Source organism: Pseudorca crassidens, chromosome 17 (assembly GCF_039906515.1).
Source record: "Pseudorca crassidens isolate mPseCra1 chromosome 17, mPseCra1.hap1, whole genome shotgun sequence".
Taxonomy (NCBI): Eukaryota; Metazoa; Chordata; class Mammalia; order Artiodactyla; family Delphinidae; genus Pseudorca; species Pseudorca crassidens.
In genome coordinates this window covers 21,315,434-21,341,687 of record NC_090312.1, presented here as the reverse complement: position 1 = coordinate 21,341,687, position 26,254 = coordinate 21,315,434, and the positions used below count along the sequence as shown (strand labels likewise).

The 26,254-nt window shown below is 41.5% G+C and overlaps 1 protein-coding gene across 1 annotated transcript in view; it reads right to left on the bottom strand.

Moving 5' to 3' along the window:
• EXT1 (exostosin glycosyltransferase 1) overlaps positions 1 to 26,254 on the bottom strand; it is a 292,058-nt gene that overhangs the window by 11,004 nt on the left and 254,800 nt on the right. The window contains exons 4-8 of the mRNA XM_067711429.1: positions 25,433 to 25,552; positions 11,431 to 11,563; positions 8,908 to 9,026; positions 7,551 to 7,646; positions 1,423 to 1,512 (exon numbers count right to left, since the gene is read on the bottom strand). Coding sequence (XP_067567530.1) covers positions 1,423 to 1,512; positions 7,551 to 7,646; positions 8,908 to 9,026; positions 11,431 to 11,563; positions 25,433 to 25,552 — 558 coding nt within the window. The remainder of the gene's footprint in view (positions 1 to 1,422; positions 1,513 to 7,550; positions 7,647 to 8,907; positions 9,027 to 11,430; positions 11,564 to 25,432; positions 25,553 to 26,254) is intronic.

The following is a 26,254-nucleotide window of genomic DNA, read 5'->3' as shown; positions in this document are numbered from 1 at the left end:
ACTCTGGCGGCTACAGGCAGGAACTGTGCAATCAAAGTACCTGGCAGAGACCAGAACAAAGACATCCCTCAATAAATACCTGTTGAATGAATTTGTTCCAGGGATGCCAGCCTCCCTTGCAGGAAGCAGGAGAAAAAACGCAGGCTGGAGCGACCCGTTCCTTGTATTCCATTGCAGTCATTCTCTTTGAACATTAAGCATCTCTCCCCTTCCCCCCACCGCTGCTTTCTCCTGCCGACTCACACATGACAAAACTGGCTGTGTGCTCACACTTTAATCTGCACAGCACGCATCCCTCCAACATCACTCATTCACCAAGTATTTATAGAGCTTTGGCTGCATAGAAAGCCTTTGACCAAGGTGAGGTGCAGGACATGTTGTCCTGGGGTGATTTTGGTTGCCCTTACACAGAACGTCTGCTGAACTCCATCTGATGGAGACTTGAAGCATCCACGGAATTTGAAGAGACACAGAGACTGCTAGCCCAAGTCACCATGAGTCCTGGCTATGTGGGCAGCGGGCCGTTAGAATCAGACTGCCAACCAGGAAAACGCCTGCTGGTAAGTGTCGACATTTAAATCGAAAAGAAAATGATTACGAATAAAAAGGAATAAAAGAAGGGGAACAGGATAAGTAGCTAAGTCTCCAAGCTTTTTAGCAGCTACCATGAATAATGTATTTGCGATCTACTACATTTTTGTGTAACTGTCTTTGGTCCCCTCTACGGTTTGAAGTGCGGTTTCAGAGATCAATACTCATTCGAGTTGTAAAAATTGGTTTTCCAGCATAGCTATCTTTCCTCTTCTCTCCCTCTCCCTCACACATTGCTCTGTGCAATCTTATTTTGGGGCACAAATACCTGAACATCTGAAATAGCAGGGATCTCCATCTCAGCCTTCAAGTGAAACCGTTTGCTCTCGTGTGGGTTGAAGAAAATGCACACTTCCAACCCAGATGGAAAAGCTGCCTTTAGAACCCAGAATAGTGTGTTCCCCAACAGAGTCAACACACGCCCACACAGGCGTTAGAAGAATCAGGAAAGATGGGCTCCCGGAGCGTGGTTTCAAGAAAATGCTAAACAGGTGCCCCTGCCCGCCTCCCCTGGGTCCCTCTGCACACCTGCCTGCACCTGCACTGTTTAAAAACAAACAAACAAACAAAAGGAGGGAGGGATGAGGTGAGGTGCAGCCTCGCAAATGAGGAACCTATTAGCAGAGGAAACAAAGGGGAAAATGCCCTCATCAGGGCGCCAGGTGGCGGCAAGGTGCTCACAGGAACCGGGTGGATTCAAACCAACTCTGCAGGAAGTTTTGAAAAACGTTTTGGGCTTGGCCAAGGCAAGGGCAAAAGAGGCGCCGGCACCTTGGGGTTTGAGGCGACTGCCCGCAAGGCACTCCGCCCCTCCTTGGTGAGGCTGCTTACCTCCGTGGTTGAAAGCACAGTGTCCTCGTCAAGGCTGAGCACGGCGTCTGTGATGATGTTGTCATAGGGCAGAAAACGGCTGCTCATAACCTGGGAGGTGGGGGAGAGCAGGCAGGAGGGAAGGAATTGGGGAAAAGAGAGGTGAATGGACAGTCTTGTTTTCAGGAAAATTTCCCCCATCGTCAACTTCACAAAGGACGCTCCACCACCATGTCACCTCTCAACATAGAAGGCTTCCATTTCCCATCCGTGGAGATTCATTTGGTCCCACCATTACTGGGCACCTACTGTGTACAGACACCTTGCTAGTCGAAGGGAGTACAGAGGTGAGTAAGATACATGCTCTGTCTTGGAGGAGTTCATAGTCTGCAGGGAGACCAAGATGACCAAGAGAACAAGACGCGAATGATTGGTCCTCGCCTGATACGAGAGATGCCGGGAGACCAGAGGATGCAGCCACCGGCTGCTTGGAAGAGCAACGAAAGCCTCAGAGTCACATTGAATCAGGACCTTGATGGCCAGGAATCCACCAGGGATAAACAGAAATGAGGCCCAACAGAAAGAGGGCTCAGTAGATGCAAAGGCACAGAGGGGAGAGCCAGCACTCTGAGGCCAGGGAAGAGTGGATGGACGGAGCAGTGATTCCAAGTGTGCGACACACACCACTGGAAGGCCAGGTCCTTTTAGGAGGTGCAGAGACAAACATCTAAAAATTCTACTCTTTATTAATTTTAGCTCAGAGAAGCAAAAATATATACACATATATATTAGTAGCTATAGCAATAAAAGGTACTAGTAGAATTATTCAAAAATAGTTTCATTAAAGTGAAAAGTAAGCTGATTTAAAGAAAAATACTAAACAATAGAACACGTGGTCCATGGATTTAGGAACATTGTGAAGGTAGTATGAAGTTTGGGCAACACCAGGATAAGGCATGGTGAGGTGAGTGTACGTGTGTGTGTGTGTGTGTGTGGGGGGGGGGTGACGGTCTGGGGGGTGAGGGGATCAGTTGAAAAATTGAGACCGAAGAGACTACCCTATGACAGTCCCAGCATGAACTTCTGTGTTGAAGTTTCTGTAGAATACCTAATAAGAATGATGATATAAGAATAACTAACATTTTGTAAAACATTTACTCTGTGTCAGGGAATGTTCCAAGTTCTTATTTATTTACTTAGGCTGTGCCGGGTCTTAGTTGCAGCACGCAGGATCTTCATTTTGCGACATGCGGGATCTAGTTCCCCGACCAGGGATCGCACCTGGGCCCCCTGTATTGGGAGTGCGGAGTCCTACCCACTGGACCACCAGGGGAGTCCCGGAAATGTTCCAAGTTCTTTATGCACATCATCTCATTTCATCTGTATAACAAACCCGTTTTATAGGTGAGAAAACTAAGGTACAGAAAGGTTGTGTCTTGCTTAGGATGGACCCACCATCGTGCCATCCCAGATGGTGTGATTCTATAGAGCACCTCAGCCCTATGCTGTACCTGTCTCGGGGTTGAAAGGACCTCAAAAGTGAATGTGGGCACCCATGGCAATCTCACATTCACCACTTCCTCTGGAAGGTATGTTAACTGTTGTGCCATCCTCTCTCAATTCCTACGTGGAGACTGAGAGAGGAGACACTTGCCATCAACTTTCAAGGCACAAAGGCCAGGGAATGAAGCAGTTGGATGCTAGAGACAAAGGGAAGAGGGAGGCACTTAGCCCGGCTGCCACGGCTCACAAATCTAAGGACCCCTCCCCACACACCCCCAAAGAAGCCCAAGCTATATTTACATCAGGGAGCCAGCTCATCTGCGAGCCTCATCTCAGATTTGGTTTACATGCCGCAGAAGCTACTGGAGGGCTCACGTCATTAAAGGATGGAAAATGCCCACTAGAATCCATCTGTGGGAGCTCAAGGGATATACCTACACTCCAGGCTCTGCTCCTACACATCTGCCACCTGGGTCAAGTGTTTCTGTCTCTTTCTCAGTCTTCCAAAATAAAATACAAAAGCGATCAGCAACCCCGCATACACAGGGCTCAGAAATCTCAGCCTGAAGCAATTCTCCTGACACTGTTTACATGTCCACTAACTAAGGCAGAAGTTATTAGTTGCCAGCTTAGGGGTGCCCTGACCTTTCCCTTGTTAAGCCTACAGGGGAGAGCTGCAGTGACAAGGCCTATAAATTCAAAATAGAATTTTCCAACCAAAGCAGCAAACACATCAATTTTAAACTCAAGGCTAGACATGGAAATTTAAAATGCGGGAGGAGGAGGATATATGACTTCTTTCGCCGTTATGGGCCCAACCACTGGGTTTAAAAGGATCCATTTCCTTTTTCTGAACTTGCTCCATCAATAAGAGTTAAGAGCCCATAAGTCAGCCGCTTCTAAACCTAGTGTAGAAACCAGAGGCTCTCTTTCAAATACCCCGCCTCAGCTACGCTCCAGAAGTTCAGTGGGTTAGCATGGAAGGAGCCAACGTCCTTACAAAGTCAATCCTGAGGGAGCTGGGTTTTCCTTGTTAGCTCATTTAAGAGCTACTTAGCTACCATGCAACAGCCCAAACCCTTCTAGAATGAACGAACACAACTAGGAAATGACCTAGGCTCAAGAAGTTCCCTGTCTAGTAGGGAAGATAAGAAAGGTTCATAAGTAATAATACAAAGCACCATGAGAGGTGACATTTTTCAAGCACCTGCCATGTGCGTCCACACTCCTAAGCAGCAATACGTTTACATGGACAGGAGCAAACCCTTTGATCCTTTTAGCTGACCTGTTAGGTGTTATGACTTCTTCCACTTACTGAAGGAGGGACTGAGGCACACAGAATTAAACAACTTGTCTTAGGTCACATAGAGGAAGTCTGACCCCAAAGCCCGTAATACAAACCATCACTTTACAATGCTCCCCGCCCAGAAGAGGAGCTGACATCTACTGAATCCTGAGTGTAGAACAGGTACAGGGCTGAGCACCTGTAATGCAGTATCTCATTCCATCATCAAAATGGGCCCAAGTCTTAGCCCAGGTGCCCTAGAATACAGTCTAAAGCAAGACTTAAGTGCAAATGCTTTATCAGGCGGCGCGGTCCCGACGAGGGAGAAGGAACCACATGACCGACTGGATTCAGTGGCCAAGGTGAAGTCTAGGACTCAACAAATGGCCAGAAGCCCAGACACACATACGGCTGCGAGAATGGGAGGTATCTTATAAGACACATCTGATAAAGCCTACAAGAAAGGTACTATGATTATCATCTTCATCTTAGAAATAAAGAAACTGGGACTACTAGCTGGGAGTGAAGAGTATAAAATCAATCAATGAGTCTGTGCACAAAAATGCAATACTAACCATAGGAGTCAGAATGGCTCCCAGTCTGTCCGTCAGAATGGATCCTATTTGAATATCCTGACATATTCACAGAGAGACTTACCTACCAGAAGGAGATCTAGTCACCCATGGAAGCATAAAAAAACAAAGAATTTCCAAGTGCAAAGTGAAGAGAACCCATCTGAGGACTGTTCGGGGCTTCAGGCACTGGAACCGGGGAGACAGATACATGGGGTTATAGGCAGGAGATTTTTCTGTGCCAGTCCCTTTTGTGAAACCATACCTATTGGTGAGATGAATTCATAAGGGTAAGTAAGACCGATGCCAAGAGGCATGTGATTATTCTCATTAAGTGCTTACCAATCAGCTCTCTGATAACCACACTGCTTGACTCCAGTCCTATGAAGGCTGTGACTATATCTGTCACATTCACCACTGTGTTTCCTCATGTTGCCCAGCACACAGCAGGCAGCCTACACTGAAACTCAAGAGACAATGCACGGATCACCTTGTCCACGCACGTGACAGTTACAATTCTCAGTGCATCCTGCTGAACTATATGAAATGGCCACTTGTAGCCACCCAAATGATGATTTCAAACGGTGCAACCTAATACCTTGGTCGTTCTTATTCTGGCTCAAAGAGGGTTTACTTAGTGTGAGACAATCTCTCATGACCTAACTCTCTGGGGACTGACGGAGGAAGTCTCTTAGATGACAATTGCAGTGTCATTTAATAGAGACTAATTTCCTCACAATGGATAAGATCTATAAGAAAGCCACCAGCAGAAGCTTGAGAAAAAAGAATTCACCTCTGGCAGCAAAGAGTGGAAGATATTTCAAAGAGGAGGGAGCATGTGAACCAGGGCTTAAAGAATCTATGGGAATTTCAATAACAGAAATGAACAGCTGAGGAAGGAGGGTCAAGACTTACGGCAAATGGGAAAGACAACACTTAGGGGTAGGAAGGGACACAGTGCTGTTAACTGTGACTGATGAAATCTATAGAGGAAAAGCAATGAGAGAGAAGATTGGGAAGGCCAGCTGAGGCCAGATTATACACGGCCTCTGATGTTAATTGAAAGCATTAGCAAAAAGACTCCCTTAAGGGCCATGAGATGATTAAGAAGATCATTCCGTTCTAGGCAAAATGAACTGGAGAAGGGAAGCAGGGGCCAGCTAGGCAGCCAGCACCCCTGAGAGACTCTGATGGACACCTCAAAACAAAAGTAAGGTGGAAATGTCCTTTTTAAGATAAATGTTACGAAGAACCACTACTCTCAGACACAACTAACTCAGATTAATCAGCTAAGCAAACCTCACGCATCACCACCACCATCAGCAACCTCATCATCATCTTCATCACGTCCAGAAAGATCACCATTGCCAGGCCCTGAATTTATTTACTCCTCAGAGTACCCCATGTGGTATGTGTTATTATTCCCATTTTGTAGATGAGGAAACTGAGGCTCAGAGAAGGAAGGTATAGTCAGGGTCACACATCTCCTGAAGAGTTAGTATTAGGACCCAATTCAAAAGCCTACGGCTGTCACTATGGAAAACGGTATGGAGGTTCCTTAAAAAACTAAAAATATAGCTACCATATGATCCAGCAATCTCACTCCTGGGCATATATCCAGATGAAACTATAATTCAAAAAGATACACGCATCTCTACGTTCATAGCAGCGCTATTCACAATAGCCAAGACATGGAAACAACCTAAATGTCCATCAACAGATGAATGGATAAAGATGTTATTCATGTGTGCACACGTGTGCACACACACACACACAATGGGATACTACTCAGCCATTAAAAAGAATGAAATAATGCCATTTGCAGCAATATGGATGGACCTAGAGATTATCATACTAAGTGAAGTCAGTCAGAAAGAGGAAAACAAATACCATATGATAACACTTACAAGTGGGATCTAAAATATGACACAGGGACTTCCCTGGTGGCGCAGTGGTTAAGAATCCGCCTGCCAATGCAGGGGACACGGGTTTGATCCCTGGTCCCGGAAGATCCCACATGCCACGGAGCAACTAAGCCCGTGCGCCACAACTACTGAGCCTGCCCTCTAGAGCCCACGAGCCACAACTACGGAGCCTGTGTGCCACAACTACTGAAGCCTGAGCTCTAGAGCCCATGCTCCACAACAAGAGAGAAGCCACCGCAGTGAGAAGCCCGCACATTGCAACGAAGTGTAGCCCCTGCTCGCCGCAACTAGAGAAAGCCCACGCGCAGCAATGAAGACCCAACACAACCAAAAATAAATAAATAAATATCTTTTAGAAAGTTAAAAAAAAATGACACAAATGAACTTATCTACAAAACAGAAATAGACTCACAGACATAGAGAACAGACTTGTAGTTGCCAAGAGGGAGGGGCGTAGAGGAGGGAAGGAATGGGAGTTTGGGATTAGCAGATGCAAACTACTATTTATAGGATGGATAAACAACAAGGTCCTACTGTATAGCACAGGGAACTATATTCAATATCCTGTGATAAACCATAATGGAAAAGAATATGAAAAAGAATATACTTATGTATAGTTGAGTCATGTTGCTGTACAGTAGTAATTAAAACAACATTGTAAATCAACTATACTTCAATAAAATTTAAAAAAAAAAGTCTATGGCTGTCAAAGCAGAGGACATTCAGAGACAGGTATGGTTTTGGAAAAACAGTCCAGGCCAGCACTTCCCAGGAGGAAGATGGCTAAGACCAACACCCATGGTGCCCCACTGAAGACACGAAGATTCCACACTGATTCCACAGTGAAGTCCCCTCTGGTCCTACCTTGCTTTCTCCTTCAATCACGATGACAGGCACGGCAGTGGCAGGCCAGCGGTGTTTGGCTGGGAGAGGCTTGTCACAATTCCATAGAACTATGATCTGAAAGGGACAGGGGTCGTGAGATGGCTTGGTAGGGCTAGATTTACATAGGCCTCCAACCCAAAGTTCCTTCTTACAGACAGAGAGAGAGGAAATGGGGATATAAGCAAGGCAGGATGGCAGACCTCAAAACTGAATTTAAAGTGAGTCCACTCCCCTCTGTACACCCGAAACTAACACAACATTGTAAATCAACTATCCTCCAATAAAAATTAAAAAAATAAAAGTGAGTCCACTCCTACACAACCCTCAGAACCCGATCACTCTAACCACCAAAGAGAGGGGACAAAAAGAGTAACCTAAGGAAAACTGTGTCAAGGGGGTAGGACAAAGCTGGGGAGGAAAGAAGTCATTTCAGGGTTGCTGGTTTTTAACAAAGTGTTTTTCTGAATTCTGATGTCTTATGATGACGAGTAAGATAACAACGCCGATCCAATTGAATAAAAACGCACACTGAACGTCTGCGATGCATTCACGCTACACCAGGCAGCATGGGAGAAAGAAGAGAATTCAAGATAGGACTGGCGTGAGCTCATGTTCTGGATTCTCCAGGATGGTTGCTGATTTCCTGTGATCCTCTTATTTCCAATAAAAACGTTTAGCTCCAAAATGCATACTTCCACGTGATTCCATTCTTTCGTCGTGTGTAAACCTTCTTGTGTAATTTACAATTCAGAAAAACCACTGTTAAGAGTACGAGAGTGATACTAATTTGGAAAACATGATTACCATAGGTATCATCTTCCTTTCCCAATTTTATAATTAGTCACGGTGGCCGTGAAAGAAAAGTTGACGCCTCCTGACACCAACGAATTGGTTTCTGCTGTGGAATCTGAGTTTTCTGGGTCCTCTCAGTGGCCTTTCTGACGTTCCTTTATCACTCTGACACGTAAGAATGAAAGAATGTGCCTATGTATTCTTTAAAGAGTGTATTGGTATATATCAGGCTGGCCAAAAAGTTCGCTCAGGTCTTTCCGAAAGATGTTAGAAGAACCCGAATGAACTTTTGGGCCAACCCAATATTTAACTTTACCCCAGGGCCAAGATCTCTTTGTGACCCACCCCTTACCTGTACCAGATTTCACTTCCAAGAACCTCTAAGCTGCTGAAAAGGGCGTAACGAGGCGTGACAAAGGAAAGGAGAGTAACGGGGCCCGACGTGGGGAGCACAGTGTGTAGCCGGGAAGGCACAGGGAGGGCTGGGGGGCTCTGGTCCACTGAGAAGGAGGGCGCAGGCGCCGTGGTCAACACTGCCACTCACCTGAGCACAGTACTGGGATTTGGCGGCAGCCACGAGGAGTTTCAACACTGGCTGGGACTGAGAGACCAGAGGGGTCACCGCGTGGATGACTGCAGTGAATTTGGAGGGGGGCTTTAAACCTGAAACAGAAAGGGCAGAGAGGCCTAATGAAGCACTGAAAAACAAGACTTAGAAAATTCGTCCTCTCTGCTCTGCCTCGCCCTGGAGCTAATGTTCCCTTCCAGTGTATTTTTCCTCTGCCTCTTGTGTCCTGACAGAACAAAAACAAGGTGAAAAGCTGCTAGTTAACTGCCGCCTGAGCCTAGGGACCTGGATGATTTACAGTTCAATGCCCATTTCCAGATTCTTCCTTTGATAGTCATTTCCTTCCTCCCTTGGGGAGGCATCTTTGATCTCCCTTCTGTTTTTTAGGCACCCAAAGCCTAATTATGCACACACACCACTACTCACCACTCTCTACCCAAGAAAGGATCTAACTCCAGTCACTTACGTCTTAGGATGGATTTTTGTAAACAGTGCTCTCTCTTCCAGGCTATGTGCACCTGTCTTACTCTTAATTATGTAGTTAAGGGGTTTTTGCCTGTTTGATACTATTTCAGATAATAACTAGCAAGTGGTAAAGGTTAAAAGAACAACGTCCAGAGCATGAGTGTCTATGTCTGAAGCTCAGTTCCACCACTGAGTGGTGGTGGGATCTTGGAAAAATTACTTAACCCTCTGTGCTTCCACAGCTGTGAAATGGGGCTGACAGCCACGGTATCAAAGTTACGTAGTTGTTATGAGAATTAAATTAAATGAGTTAATGCATACAGAGCACTTAGAACAGGACCTGCAGACAGCAAGTGCTCAGCATGAGCTTACCGCTACCATAATCACCATCATCACTATTTCAGAGTAGAAGCTGCTCTACTCCCAAGAATCTCTTCTTTGTGTACCAGTGACACAGCTGAGAGGAAAAGTATGTGGTCCAGACCTCTGCCAACTGTGCGCTCTAAGGCCCGAGGTGGAAAGGTACTATAAATGTACAAAATAACAACTTCCACCAAAGAGAAAGCAGTGAGATGGCTTCTCCCGCAAAATGAGTTTTTCCATGAGAACCCACTAAGAAATTGGAGACAGGTTAAAAAGCCTCCTTAAGGGCTTCCCTGGTGGCACAGTGGTTGGGAGTCCGCCTGCCGATGCAGGGGACGCAGGTTCGTGCCCCGGTCCGGGAAGATCCCACATGCCGTGGAGCGGCTGGGCCCGTGAGCCATGGCCGCTGAGCCTGCGTGTCCGGAGCCTGTGCTCCGCAACGGAAGAGGCCACAACAGTGAGAGGCCCGCGTACCACAAAAAAAAAAAAAAAAGGCTCCTAAAACTTCATTAGTTTAGAGCCACTAATTTCACATTTTAGTAGTTTAAATATGAACAAGACAGTGCAGGGACATTCAAGTTAAGCTTTGGTAGTGACTGGACAAAGGCAAGAATCAGACTATATATATCTCAAAGGACTATACGAACATTTTGCAGGGCAAATTATACCATCCGACTAGTACTTTAATTGCATGTTAGAAAGAAGCTAGCTTTCCCACTATCTAGATACACATTCAAGGCTTTGCCAAGTAAGAAGAATAAATATGATAGAGGGGGTTCCCTTTTTTAGCAGTGAGGACAAGTCAGTGCTTTAAGACTCTCCTCTAACAGTTTAAGAAGCATCAATTACACACTTCTAGTGTGCTAACTCTGCTAACTCCACACAAAAATCTGGAGTCTTTTTGCCATATCGACTTGAAAGATGCTTTATTATCCCAGGGTTTCTCAAATTTGGAACTATGAATGAGGAGAAGTGTCCAAGATGTTACTAACACTAGAGCGAACGGGGCTCCAAATACGTATATGTCTATGGCGGTAACGGCCTTTTGTAAAGCTTCGTCCCTCTGCCGGTTCCCTTTTCCCCGTTATGACTAGACTAAAAGCTGCTTGAGAACAGAGCTTGTATCTCCTTTGACTTTTTATTTCTACCACCTAGCACTGCATTAACATGGCAAAGAAGATGAGCACAATAAATGTTGAATGTGAATAAGTTTCTCCCCTATCATATATTCTTAAATCTATTTCCTTTCCGTTTATCAGTTTGGTTTTTCTTTGGTCTGAGATAGAGAAGTTGCGATTGTGGAGAAAAACAAAAAGTAGGGAGAGCTCTCCTAACTCCATTTTATATAAGATGAGACTTAAAATTATAGTGAACCCATTGTCATGTTCAAAATGATCTGTAATTTGGGAAGCCTATTTCTCAAAAAGAAATGACTCTGCTGAATGTAAAGTACAGCGGCTCAGGTAAGAAAGGAGTTTCTCACTTTGCAATGCTCTGCTGGATTTATAATTCTTGACCTTGATACACCGTTTAGGACAGGGCTCTAGAAAGCAGTCTCCAACACAGGATGTTGCAAAGACACCGCGGTGGAATCGAAAAATCAAGGGACTTTAGTTCTGAATGACACCTGGCAGGTAAACCAGAATAACTCCCTGGAAGGCACTCACTTACCTAAATTAGCATAGTAGTAAGGGAAATCTCCCAGATAAGATGAATACTGTGGTAGGACGAACAATCCTCCAGGATGTTTGTTCCATATTAAACTGTTACGGGATATGTGCTTGAATATTCTGTCCTGAATAATCTAGAAAATGAAAACATGGCACATGGTGAGAGGAGACTGACGGTATCAGACGAGGAACACAGTCAATCCAAATTTGAGGGCTGATGGCACTCAAAGTAGTGAGTCTCCTCCCCCACCCCCAACCTGATTCTTCACTGAAACAGCCTGATTCTTCACTGATTCTCTGACACAGAGTGACAGAGCAATGGAAAAGAGTGAGAGAGAGAGAGAGAGAGAAGGAGATGAATAATGGCTAATCCAATTTCCTAATTAAACTGCAGTTTCACCATAAATTCTATCTTGTCTTTCTATAATAATAAGTCCACGCTCATGTCAAATTAGAGTGTGTAGAAGAGTTTCCCTGATGGCTGAGATCTAGCAGTGCTTCCAGATCCACATCAGGAAGATCTGTTCTCAGGGCACAGAGATGTCCATATAGAGACTGAGCTGGGAGCATATGGAATCCCGAAGCAGCTGAGGTTTTGATCTGTTCCTTTAATTCAGGAGGCAGATTTATTTGCTTGACATATCTCATTGTCCTTTCAAATTCAAGTATAGGACTTTGGGGTACTAGTTAGCTGAAGTTTTTCTACTTTTCATCTCAAAAAGTAGTGACTTAACAATTGCTCAAAACATCCTACATAACAGGACAAGAACCATGGCATACGGAGAATAATGATAGCCAAGCTAGTTCATTAGTTTCTTTAGACTTGAAGGCCTTGCAGATCATTAAATTCTACATTTAGAGTCAAACATTCTCCCATCCCGAATCATTTGTCAGATGAATGTGATTAGTCCACTTTACAGTGGACTTTCAAACTCTTGTAATTATACCATCCACCCATTAAGATATGATTTGGCAAATAATTAACTTGATACAGAATTTCATGTTTTCAGCAATTTTTTTGTACTTAAAAAAAAAAAAAAAGCCTGGCATATATCTTTAGAGATTTAAGACCTAAATCATCATTTTCCAGGTCCCCATTTAATGCAATGTGATTTTAAGTACAGACCATTTTAAACGGAGTTGTATTATTTGCTAAAGTTATTACCACCCTCATCTCATCCCACATGGTGACTACACAAGTAATAAAATCAGCTGCATTTATCTTTGCAAACCTGATTGTGTTTATATTTCTTAATGAGAGAGAAGGAAGCAAGGAGGAAATTTAGAAGAACTCAAATATCTTAGTTCAATGATTTCTGCATTTTCTCTTTTCCCCAGATCAAAACTGCTCATTTTATATGGATTGGCAGAGGTTTCTAATTTGGGGAAGATTTTAGGAACCTTGCTCAAGCGTTAATGTTTGCTCTTTGTGGTTCAACAGAGATGTGTTAAAATGCTATTGTCTACGCATTAATTGTAAGAAAATTGTCATGGTTGTGCAGGGTTTTTACATGGCTAGCAATTTCACTTTGTACACCATTTATTCCAGTTTTTAATTATTTGTACCTTCCAATTCTACTGTCTACTTATTTTCCTTTATAGGTTTCCATTTAGATCCTCCCTTTTTTTGCTTTCCAAATTCATGTCCCTTCTAGCATGTGGCTGCTTAAATAAGTTTGGATATCAAGACACAGAAAACATTGACAATGGATGGTGTCATAAATCCAACTTACATACAAGTGACATGGAAGTCAGAGATGTCACAAATTGGGTCCCTATTCACTTTGGGTCTCTGGGTGGTGTGATTCTCAATGTCATTGACTCTTTTTGATTCAGTATCACAACATTGTCATCTTTTTGAAGACAAGGATATAAGTTATAGTATTCCTCGGAAGTTTCAAAAAGCATTTTATATTCTCTTTAAACAGGGTGATATCAGCAAAGGTATAAGAGCAATAGCAAATGTGGAAGTTAACTCAGGTTAAGCAATTTGCCACCTTTATGACTAACTAGCCTCATATGTAATAAGCAGTAATATATCACATTAATTATAACAATGTTTCAGAATCTATTAGGAAAAGTTACCTAAATCTTCATACTTAAGACTTGAGTTTTTAAAAAAATCTCATTCCTGTGTTCATTTTCTAGGCATGGATTTTTCCATTTCTATTTTTACACAGCTATACTATCACAGATATTATACATTATAGATCTTTCCATATTATTCATAGCATTCATGGTTTACTTATCCTAAATGTCCAACAATAGTGCAATTATTTCCACGCAAAGCAATGAACATATTTATGAGTTAAAACTTTCCACATTTAGGACTGATGCTTTAGGATTTTGTCAAAGGGTATGAACACTTTAAAGGCTGTTCATACGTATTACCAAATGTCTTTCTGAAATATTGATATCAACTTGCCTTACCAAAAGACTGACAGAGTATGGATCTCATTTCACCAAATAGAAAGGTCATTTTGTCCCTCTCCTAATGTCCAATTCTCCCTGCACTGGACAGCTCCCAGGAGCCTTTCAGGGCCCTTAGTACTCACTCTCAAACGCTGTGAATGAAGACATCATATTGAAACGTTGGACACTATAAAGAAAATCAACACATACATACACGCAAACACAGGCACAAAAAGTTTACACAGAATTTTTTTCCTTACAGCCCCAAATGGCACCCTCAATAAGGATGATATTTCTTATTAACATGAATTCAAAGGGAAGAATGACAGGCTCCTTATTTTTCATTTTTATGTGCCATCTATTTTTAAAATAATGGACAATTGATTATAGGTTCCAGTCATTCTAGGTGGCCTTGACTCTGTCTCTCTCTTTTTTTTTTTTTTGCAGTACGCAGGCCTCTCACTGTTGTGGCCTCTCCCTTTGCGGAGCACAGGCTCCGGACACGCAGGCTCAGCGGCCATGGCTCACGGGCCCAGCCGCTCCGCGGCACGTGGGATCTTCCCGGACCGGGGCACGAACCCGTGTCCCCTGCATCGGCAGGCGGACTCTCAACCATTGCGCCACCAGGGAAGCCCTGACTCTGTCTTTTGACCAATAGAATGTTGCCTAATACACGCAGTGCCACCATATGCCACCTCATTCCAAACCAAAGCAAAATCTCCTATTTCTATTCTCTCACTGATTTTAAACTTTCCTTATACAACGGCATCAATAATACTATGGTCTGAATGTGCATATGGTTAGATAAGTGAAGAGAGAAACAGACAACCCTTCATAAAACAGCACTTAAAATTGTGTTTCCAAGCTACTGTGAGCTGTTTTCATATGTCATTACCATTGCATGCCATTTTCTTTTGCTCACCCTGATTCTGACTGAGCTCCTAAGGTTCAATCCTTAGTGCCAGGTTACTGTTGTGCAGTATTCTGACAAATAATGGAATCCAAGAACACTGTCTTTGCAGTATTTGATCATTGTCTCTATCATTACTTCTCAATTTGCACCAAAAAATGAGCTCCGAAGAGCCTAGCTCTTATTAAATAGCTCCTTAATTCCAAGGTGCAGAATTAGGAAGTTTCAAGCAGACTAGAAATACTAGGCAAATCCCAAGCAGGAGAGAGTGCAGCACAGCTGAACGTACTAACAACTTGACCCTGGCATTGGAAAGAAAGATGAGGTGTCCTGTTTCCAACGGTATCTAAGCACTACCTACAGCTCTAAGGCTCATAATCACCAAAGAGCAAGTAATTCCCTTCCCGCGACTCAGAATACAGCACGTAAGGAAGAAAGAGTCTCCGGGTAGAGCAACCCCAAAGCAAGGGATCTTCAAATGTACGTTGTCCAAGGGTAATGCTGCATTACCCTGACCATAGGCACTCTAGCAGGAACTGAAGGACATATTATCTCAAGTAGGAATTTTTGATTTGTGATAGTTAAATCGTTCTTATGAACATATTGGTTGTTTATCTGGGTATGTGGATGGCATTTTCTGGTATTTTTCTCTGCTTTTCTGTTTACATTGGATCCTGGGGTAATCTAAGCTCTGGATTAAAAAGGGAAACTGGATGGTATCTCTCATGCAATTCAGCTGAGAGGTCAAATTGTTAAAATCCAATTTTGGAACTATATGAGGAGTTTTTGTCAGTTGCAATAAATTTGAATGAAGTATATGGTTAGAGTGTTCTAAAAACAACTGTGCTCCAGGCCGCATGGGTCCTTGAGGGCATAGGAGGGCGTTTGCCCTGCCCACTCGGGCCTGGGGAGCCTGCTGAGCTCCCAGGCTGGTCCCCTGCCCTCCAAGATCCCCCCTCCCCCCAGCCACATTGGTCCTGGGGGCATAGGGGGGAGGCCAGGGGAGATCAGGAGAGGTAGGCGGGAGGGGCTCTCTGGGACCGGAGGAGCAGGAGAGGAGAGGAGGGCATTTGCCCCGCCCACTCAAGCCCAGGAAGCCTGCTGGGCTCCCAGGTGAGGTCCTCTGTCCTCTGAGACCAGGGTGGGGGGCACAGCTGGGTCCCTTCTGTTCCTTCAGCCTAAGCCCGACTTCCCACAGGCCCCAGGGCCTTTTCCAGCCCTGTGGGCCCTGAGCATTGGCCCCGCCCACCGCCCAAACCTCACCCTTGCTTAGGCCCCACCCTGCACAGCCAAGGCCTCCCCCGACTTTTTTCCCCCCTCCTCCACTTTTTCACTATCATGGTACTGCTGTACCTTCCGGTTGTTGATTCACCTATATTTTTATTTTCATATTCTTTCTAACATATCTGTTAGTTTCCTAGTCTAATTTTATTTTTTATTTTGTTATGTTCTCTCTCTTTTTTTTTTTTTTTTGCCACCCCACATGGCTTGCGGGATCTTGGTTCACAAGAAGGGGATTGGGCCGAAGCTCCTGCGGTGGGAGCTCTGAGTCCGAACCACTGGACTAACAGAGAACCTCAGACCCCAGGGAGTATTCATCGGACTGAGGTCTCACAGAGGTCCTCATCTCAGCATCAAGACCCAGCTCTACCCAATAGCCTACAAACTCCAGTGTTGGAATCCACAGGCCAAACAACCAATAAGACAGGAACACAATCGCACTCAAAAAATAAAGAGAGAGAGAGAGAGGGCAAAAAATTATGTCACAGATGAAGGAGCAAGGTAAAAACCTACAAGACCAAATAAATGAAGAGGAAATAGGCAATCTACCTGAAAAAGACTCCAGAGTAATGACAGTAAAGATGATAAGGATCTCAGAAATAGAATGGAGGCATGGATTGAGAAAATACAAGAAATGTTTAACAAAGATATAGAAGAACTAAAGAACAAACAAACAGAGATGAACAACACCATAACTGAAATGAAAAATACACTAGAAGGAAACAATAACAGAATAACTGAGGCAGAACAAATAAGTGAGCTGGAAGACAAAATGGTGGAAATAACTGCCAAGGAGCAGAATAAAGAAAAAAGAATGAAAAGAATTGAAGACAATCTCAGAGACATCTGGGACAATGCTAAAAGCACCAACATTCAAATTATAGGGGCCCCAGAAGAAGAAGAGAAAAAGAAAGGGTTTGAGAAAATATTTGAAGAGATTATAGTCAAAAACTTCCCTAACATGGGAAAGGCAATAGTCACCCAAGTCCAGGAAGCACAGAGAGTCCCATACAGGATAACCCTAGGAAAAATACACCAAGACACATATTAATCAAACTAACAAAAATTAAATTTAAAGAAAAAATATTAAAAGCAGCAAGGGAAAAACAAACAATAACATACAAAGGAATCCCCATAAGGTTATCAGCTGATTTTTCAGCAGAAACTCGGCAGGCCAGAAGGGAGTGGCAGGATATACTTAAAGTGATGAAAGGGAAGAAACTACAACCAAGATTACTCTACCCAGCAAGGATCTCATTCAGACTTGACAGAGAACTGAAAAGCTTTCCAGACAAGCAAAAGCTAAGAGAATTCAGCACCACTAAACCAGCTTTACAACAAATGCTAAAGACACTTCTCTAGGTGGGAAACACAAGAGAAGAAGACCCACAAAAATAAACCCAAAACAATTAAGAAAATGGTAATAGGAACATACATATCGATAATAACCTTAAATGTAAATAGATTAAATGCCCTAACCAAAAGACACAGACTGACTGAATGGATACAAAAACAAGACCCATATACATGCTGTCTACAAGAGACCCACTTCAGACCTAGGGACACACACAGACTGAAAGTGAAGGAATGGAAAAAGATAGTCCATGTAAATGGAAACCAAAAGAAAGCTGGAGTAGCAATTCTCGTATCAGATAAAATAGACTTTAAAATAAAGATTGTTACAAGAGATAAGGAGGAACACTACACAGCGATCAAGGGATCAATCCAAGAAGAAGATATAACAATTATAAATGTTTATGCACCCAACATAGGAGCACCTCAATACATAAGGCAAATGCTAACAACCATGAAAGGAGAAATCAACAGTAACACAGTAATAGTAGGGGACTTTAACACCCCACTTACACCAATAGACAGATCATCCAAACAGAAAATAAATACGGAAACACATACTTTAAATGACATAATAGAACAGATAAATTTAACTGATATTTACAGAATTTCCACCCAAAAGTGGCAGAATACACTTTCTTCTCAAATGCACACGGAACATTCTCCAGGATACATCACATCTTGGGTCACACATCAAGCCTCGGAAAATTTAAGAAAATTGAAATCATATCAAGCATCTTCTCTGACCACAACACTATGAGACTGGAAATCAATTACAGGAAAAAAAACTGTAAAAAACACAAATACATGGAGGCCAAACAGTGCACTACTAAATAATCAAGAGATCACTGAAGAAATCAAAGAAGAAATTTAAAAATACCTAGAAACAAATGAAAATACGATGACCCAAACCTATGGGATGCAGCAAAAGCAGTTCTAAGAGGGAAGTTTATAGCAATTCAATCTCACCTCAAGAAACAAAAAAAATCTCAAATAAACAATCTAATCCTACACTTAAAGCAACTAGAGAAAGAAGAACAAAGAAAACCCAAAGTCAGTATAAAGAAAGAAATTATAAAGCTCAGAGCAGAAATAAATGAAATAGAAATGAAGAAAACAATAGCAAAGATCAATAAAACTAAAAGCTGGTTCTCTGAGAAGATTAAAAAAATTGATAAACCCTTAGCCAGACTCATCAAGAAAAAAAGAGAGAGGATGCAAATCAATAAAGTTAGATATGAAAACGGAGAAATTGCAACTGACACCACATAAATACAAAGGATTATAAGAGACTACAAACAACTATATGCCAATAAAATGGACAACCACGAAGAAACGGACAAATTCTTAGAAACGTACGATTTTCCAAGACTGAACCAGGAAGAATCAGAAAATATAAACAAAACTATCACAAGTAATGAAATTGAAACAGTAATTTAAAATCTTCCAACAAACAAAAGTCCAGGACCAGATGGCTTCACAGGAAAATTCTATCAAACATTTAGAGAAGAGCTAACACCGATCCTTCTCAAACTCTTCCAAAAAATTGCAGAGGGAGAAACACTCCCAAATTCATTCTATGAAGCCACCATCATCCTGATACCAAAACCAGAAAAAGATATAACAAAAAAAGAAAATTACAGACCAATATCACTGATTAACATAGATGCAAAAATCCTGAACAAAATACCAGCAAACAGAATCCAACAACACAGCAAAAGGATCATACAGCATGATCAAGTGGGATTTATCCCAAGGATTCTTCAAAATACACAAATCAATCAATGTGATACACCGCATTAATAAATTAAGGTATAAAAACCATATGATCATCTCAATAGATGCAGAGAAAGCTTCTGACAAAATTCACCACCCATTTATGATAAAAACTCTCCAGAAAACGGGCATATAGGGAACCTACCTCAACATAATAAAGGCCATATATGACAAACCCACAGCAAGCATCATACCCAATGGTGAAAAACTGAAAACATTTCTGCTAAGATCAGGAACAAGACAAGGATGACCACTCTCGCCACTATTATTCAACATAGTTTTGGAAGTCCTAGCCATGGCAATTAGAGAAGAAAAAGAAATAAAAGGAATACAAATTAGAAAAGAAGAAGTAAAACTGTCACTGTTTGCAGATGACATGATACTATACACAGAGAATCCTAAAGATGCCACCAGAAAAATACTAGAGCTAATCAATGAATTTGGTAAAGTTGCAGGATGTAAAATTAATGCACAGGAATCTCTTGCATTCCTATACACTAATGATGAAAAATCTGAAAAAGAAATTAAGGAAACACTCCCATTTACCATTGCAACAAAAAGAATAAAATACCTAGGAATAAACCTACCTAGGGAGACAAAAGACCTGTATGCAGAAAACTGTAAGACACTGATGAAAGAAATTAAAGATGATACAAACAGATGGAGAGATATACCATGTTCTTGGATTGGAAGAATCAATATTGTGAAAATGATGATACTACCCAAAGCAATCGACAGATTCAATGCAATCCCTATCAAATTACCAATGGAATTTTTTACAGAACTAGAACAAAAAATCTTAAAATTTGTATGGAGACAAAAAAGACCCCGCATAGCCAAAGCAGTGTTGAGGAAAAAAAACGGAGCTGGAGGAATCAGACTCCCTGAGTTCAGACTATACTACAAAGCTACAGTAATCAAGACAATATGGTACTGGAACAAAAACAGAAATATAGATCAATGGAACAGGATAGAAAGCCCAGAGATAAACCCACACACCTATGGTCAACTAATCTATGACAAAGGAGGAAAGGATATACAATGGAAAAAAGACAGCCTCTTCAATAAATGCTGCTGGGAAAACTGGACAGCTACATGTAAAAGAATGAAATTAAAACACTCCCTAACACCATACACAAAAATAAACTCAAAATGGATTAGAGACGTAATGTAAGACTGGACACTATAAAACTCTTAGAGGAAAATATAGGAAGAACACTCTTTGACATAAATCACAGCAAGATCTTTTTTGATCCACCTCCTAGAGTAATGGAAATAAAAACAAAAATAAATAAATGGGACCTAATGAAACTTAAAAGCTTTTCCAAAGCAAAGGAAACTACAAACAAGACAAAAATACAACCCTCAGAATGGGAGAAAATATTTGCAAACGAATCAACGGACAAAGGATTAATCTGTAAAATATATAAGCAGCTCATGCAGCTCAATATTAAAAAAAAACAAACAACCCAATCATAAATGGGCTGAAGACCTAAATAGACATTTCTCCAAAGAAGACATGCAGATGGCCAAGAAGCACATGAAAGGCTGCTCAACATCACTCATTATCAGAGAAATGCAAATCAAAACTACAATGAGGTATCACCTCACACCAGTTAGAATGGGCATCATCAGAAAATCTAGAAACAACAAATGCTGGAGAGGGTGTGCAGAAAAGGGAACCCTCCTGCAGTGTTGGTGGGAATGTAAATTGATACACCCACTATGGAGAACAGTATGGAGGTTCCTTAAAAAACTAAAAATAGAATTACCATATGACCCAGCAATCCCACTCCTGGACATATACCCAGAGAAAACCATAATTCAAAAAGACACATGCACCCCAATGTTCACTGCAGCCCTATTCACAATAGCCAGGTCATGGAAGCAACTTAAATGTCCACTGACAGACGAGTGGACAAAGAAGATGTGGTACATATATACAATGGAATATTACTCGGCCATAAAAAGGAACGAAATTGGGTCATCTGTAGAGACGTGGATGGATCTAGAGACTGTCATACAGAGTGAAGTAAGTCAGAAAGAGAAAAACAAATATCGTATATTAACACATATATGTGGAACCTAGAAAAGTGGTACAGATGAACCAGTTTGCATGGCAGAAACAGAGACACAGATGTAGAGAACAAACGTATGGACACCAAGGTGGGAAAGTGGCGGAGGGGTGTGGTGGGATAAATTGTGAGAGTGGGATTGACATATATACACTAATATGTATACAGTGGTTAACTAATAAGAACCTGTTGTATAAAAAAAATAAATAAAAATAAAATTCAAATATTAAAAAAAAAAATAGAGAGAGACATGTACCACAATGTTCACTGCAGCACTATTTACAATAGCCAGGACATGGATGCAACCTAAGTGTCCGTTGACAGATGAATGGATAAAGAAGATGTGGCAGATGTATACAATGGAATATTACTCAGCCATAAAAAGAAACGAAATTGAGTTATTTGTAGTGAGGTGGATGGACCTAGAGTCTGTCATACAGAGTGAAGTAAGTCAGAAGGAGAAAAACAAATACTGTATGCTAACACGTATATATGGAATCTGAAAAAAATAAAAAAGGTTATGAAGAATCTAGGGGCAGGAGAGGAATAAAGCCACAGATGTAGAGAATGGACTTGAGGACACAGGGAGGGGGAAGGGTAAGCTGGGACGAAGTGAGAGAGTGGCATGGACACATATACACTACCAAACGTAAAATAGCTAGCTAGTGGGAAGCAGCCGCATAGCACGGGGAGATCAGCTCGGTGCTTTGCAATGACCTAGAGGGGTGAGATAGGGAGGGTGGGAGGGAGGCTCAAGAGGGAGGGGATATGGGGACATACGTATGCATATGGCTGATTCACTTTGTTGTACAACAGAAACTAACACAGTATTGTGAAGCAATTATACTCCAATAAAGATCTATTAAGAAAAAAAACAAAAAACAAAAAAACTGTGTCTCTAAAGAACTGCATGGCTCAAATCGAAGGGGAAAACGGCTTTCCAGTCACAGAGATGAAAACAGCTTGACTTAAGATCCTATGCTGGTGAATATAACACATCCAACTGTTACTATAAGATAATTGAGTACTGCTAACTTAATAGGCAAGAGACCAGAGCTATGCAATAAACCATACTCAAAAGAAATGTAATTAATGAGATACCATCTTTCATCTGGCGAATTAACAAAGCTGTGTGTGTGTTTTAATTATGATTCTGAAGGCTGACAAGGATATAGTAAGAGAGGGTGTCCCCCAGATGGCCTGTGAGAATCTAGATTGCCTCAACGTCTTTGAAGAGTAATTTGGCAATACCTATCATGAGTCTTAGTCATGCCTGGACTCTTGGGTTGAGTAATCTCATTTCAAGGACTCCATCTAAAGAAATAAAGACATAGTCTAAGATACATGTAGAAGGGCATTGGTTGGATAAAGATATCTCTATCTCTAAAAAAGAAATAATTAGAAATAACATTAATAGTCAACAATAGCGAATTGGTTAAATAAATAGAGGTTCACTAAGGGATGGAATATAGGGTGAAAAAATGAAAACGTGGTCTGGATGTATAGCCAAAGATGCATAAAAGTGGCATGTGAAAACATTGAGGAAAGAATAACTTAAGAAATATATCAGGGGAATTCCCTGGCAGTCCAGTGGTTAGGACTCTGTGCTCTCACTGCCGAGGGCCTGGATTCAATCCCTGGTCTGGGAACTAAGATCCCATGAGCTGTGTGGTATGGCAAAAAAAAAAAAAAAAAAAAAAAGGAAATGTATTGGAGCAACTGCAGAAAAATTTGTCAAAAAAAAAAAAGTTTAGCTTTTTCAACACAGACCATATATAAAAGTAAATTGAATTAAATAGTTAAATGTAAAAAATTAACCATGAAAGTACTAGAAAATACTAATGTGTACGTGTGTTGCACATAAATAAAATTATGGGTCAAAAAGTCCTTTCTAAACAGTAGCAAATGGAAAAGCTGGAGATGAAAAGATTGCCCCATGATAAACAAAACAGAAAGCATACCACAAATTGGGGGGAAATATTTGCTACAAAAGAATCAGAGGTTAATCTTTTTAAACCTAATAAGCTCTTAAAAATTAATGAGAAAAGCGGGACAACATTGTGGCCATTTCTATTTCTTTCTCTGTGAGCTGCCTGAGCAAGAAACATACAAGAAATATTCATTCTTACTAAGATCTTAAGAAAATAATGACTTATCATTTTTAAGGATATAATGTCCAATATGGTGAAAGTGAAAAAAATAAATATAATTAAAATAGGTTCTCTCATATAAGCTGGAGGGAATATAAATTAGTTGAATTCTATTGCAGGAAAATTGACAGTTCATATTCGAAATCTTAGCATTTGGCATACTGTTTGAGCCAGGACTTTGAATTCAAGGAATTTATCCTAAGGAAGTAATCTTGAATCTGCACAACAACTTGGCACTGAGGCTATTAGCTTCAATGATGTATATAATAATTGAAAACCAGAAACAATTTTAATAGCCTCAAACTGGGGATTAATTAACGGAATTAAGTGACATCATGAATGGAATATTATATAGCCATTAAAATAATTGTAGTAAAATCTAATGAGATACTAGGAATAATTATTAAGCAGAAAAAACAGGTTATAAACTAAGTATAGAAAAACTCCTCTTTAAATTAAAAATGACAACATATTTATGCATTTGCATAGAAAAAATGAATATGTTTATATGTGTGTATATATGTCAACAGTGATTTGTATGGGTAGATTATTTTATTTTTGTGCTATAAGTATTTTCTATTATTTTCTAAAAGGAATATGCACTTCTTTGATAAAAAGCACTCATTCCAAAAAGCAAACAAACAAACAAAAAAACCCCAAAACAAGTGACATTCAACTTTCCTTAAGAAGGGCCTAGGAAGGGTCTTAGACGGAAGACAGGATCAAAGAAAAGGTTCAAATTTATTAATATTCAAATCTGCTGCTATGTACAGAAGTAAAAACCCAATCAATTTTCATTGAGGAGAGTGCTTTTGGAGGAATAAGAGAAATTTGCTTGTAATAAGGAAGCCCTTGGAAGGCATTCTACCCTGTCCCCTTTCAGGGGGAAACCTGGATCCTAAATAGCCCTTTTCACTTAGTTCCAGGATGAAAACGACACAACCCGTTTACAAGAGGACACTGGGATAGAGCCTGGCCACGCAAAAGCAGGAGGCCCAGGCTAGGCTCAGGGTAGGTAAGCCCCACAGTGTGCCTGGGGTATGACCAGAGTTGGCTCTGGTACCCAGGATGGCAAGACAACAGCAATGGCACAAAACAGGATGACTTCAGTTTTCTTGGTGTTTTTCAGACTTAGCATAGTGTATACTCCCAATTACATTAGCTTTTGGAGCAGTAATAACTTTTCCAAAGAAAATATTTCAAAAGTGAGGCCACAAATGCCCCTACTTCTCGTGGTGGACACCTCAGAATCACCTTGATGCTGTGCTTCACCTGAGGACCTCTGCTCTCCTTCCTGTAATTCATGAGTGTGCAGATCCAGAAATCTTTTCTCAGCTCTTTGTGCTGCTTTGGTGTAGCCTCAGGCCATCACTATCTGCTCTACTTCCAAAGGTTTTAATCATCTCCATGCTTCCCTTTCCTTTTTTCCTCCTGCCTTAAAAAAGGCAACTCGAAGATGGGCACCCATCTGTCTAGAATAGTTTCTGATCTCATAAAGTTTAACACTTTCTGTACCAGATGGGTGTAATCCTGATTTTCTTCTTAACACATCCTTGCAGCAATGATGCTAGCTGGGCTGCATATGTCTTGAGAATAAATTTGGCTGTATCCTAATGCCATTGGACTACAGTACCCAGTAAACTATTCATATTTTTAGAATGGGAGAAGATGTTCCCCTACTTGGTCACTATCTGTTTCCTAAGTGGGCTCCAGAAATATGCTTTCAAAGGATGCCATTGAGTGTGAATGACAGGAGGACAGTCATTAGCTACCTGTCTCTGAAATGATGTAAGACAGAGCCCATCTCTGTGTCAAGGAGTGTAATTTCTCCTATGTCAGCTTTCCTCATTGGAGTCTGTCAAGAATGGAGGTCTTTGCTTGGGCACGGCAGAGCAGGTAAAAAGGGGTTAACTGACACATTCAAGTACAGAAGGTTCGGTTTCGCCCCATTTGACCAATTACACATCACTAATAGCAAAAGAGAAGGCTGAGAGAAACATATAAAGGACCATTATTCAAGACCAAGAACCAAGTGGTCTCACTTACCTCTAGTGTAGTTAATACAATCTTCTCAACTGAAGAAAAATAAGCCTCCCACAAGAATTGTGTCTGCTGTCTAAGTGCTAGGATTTTATCCTGATGAATAGACCTGATTGTAGAAGGAATCTGTAACACAAAGTGAACACATAATAACTATAACCGGATAACAATAAGATGCCATTTGATCAAAATAACCCACTTGGGTTAGGCTTTTATTCTTCATAGCCTTCAGCTTCTAGCATACAGATCTACTAAAAATCACCAACCCCTAAATTGAAAGGCCCTTCAGAGGTGTCAGCTACAAACAGCACTTACTGGGAATCAGCTTTAAGGACCTTAAATGCACGAGAGTTAGAGCTCGCTTCTAAGATTTGGTAGCAGCTTATCAGTTGCTTAGGGTGTTCCTACAGTAGTCTTTGCTGTTTTCTCTTCTCAGATTCCCACACATCCTTGATCCTGCCCATGGACAACCAAGTACTACAGAGAAGGAGCTACGGCCTTGCAGCAAGGCTGAGAGACATCATCCCGCAAGCACTTCTAAGGCACACCACGCCAGGGACTACAAATGATCTACGGAAAGGCTTTTTAGGGACTGTCTCTGAGCCTCTCCATTTAATATGCAGCTGGGGTAGTCATTTCTATGTGCATGTATCTCCTGCTTCTCCCTGAGAGCTTTCTGCTCCCCAGGCTTCTCTTTGTGGCTGCAGCACTTACACCAAACTAACACAATCTGTCATACATGTTTAACCATCACTGCTCTCTACCAGGCTGCACAATTTTTAAGGGGGGTCTATGCCCTGTCCATCCTGCTACACTTTTTATAGCTAG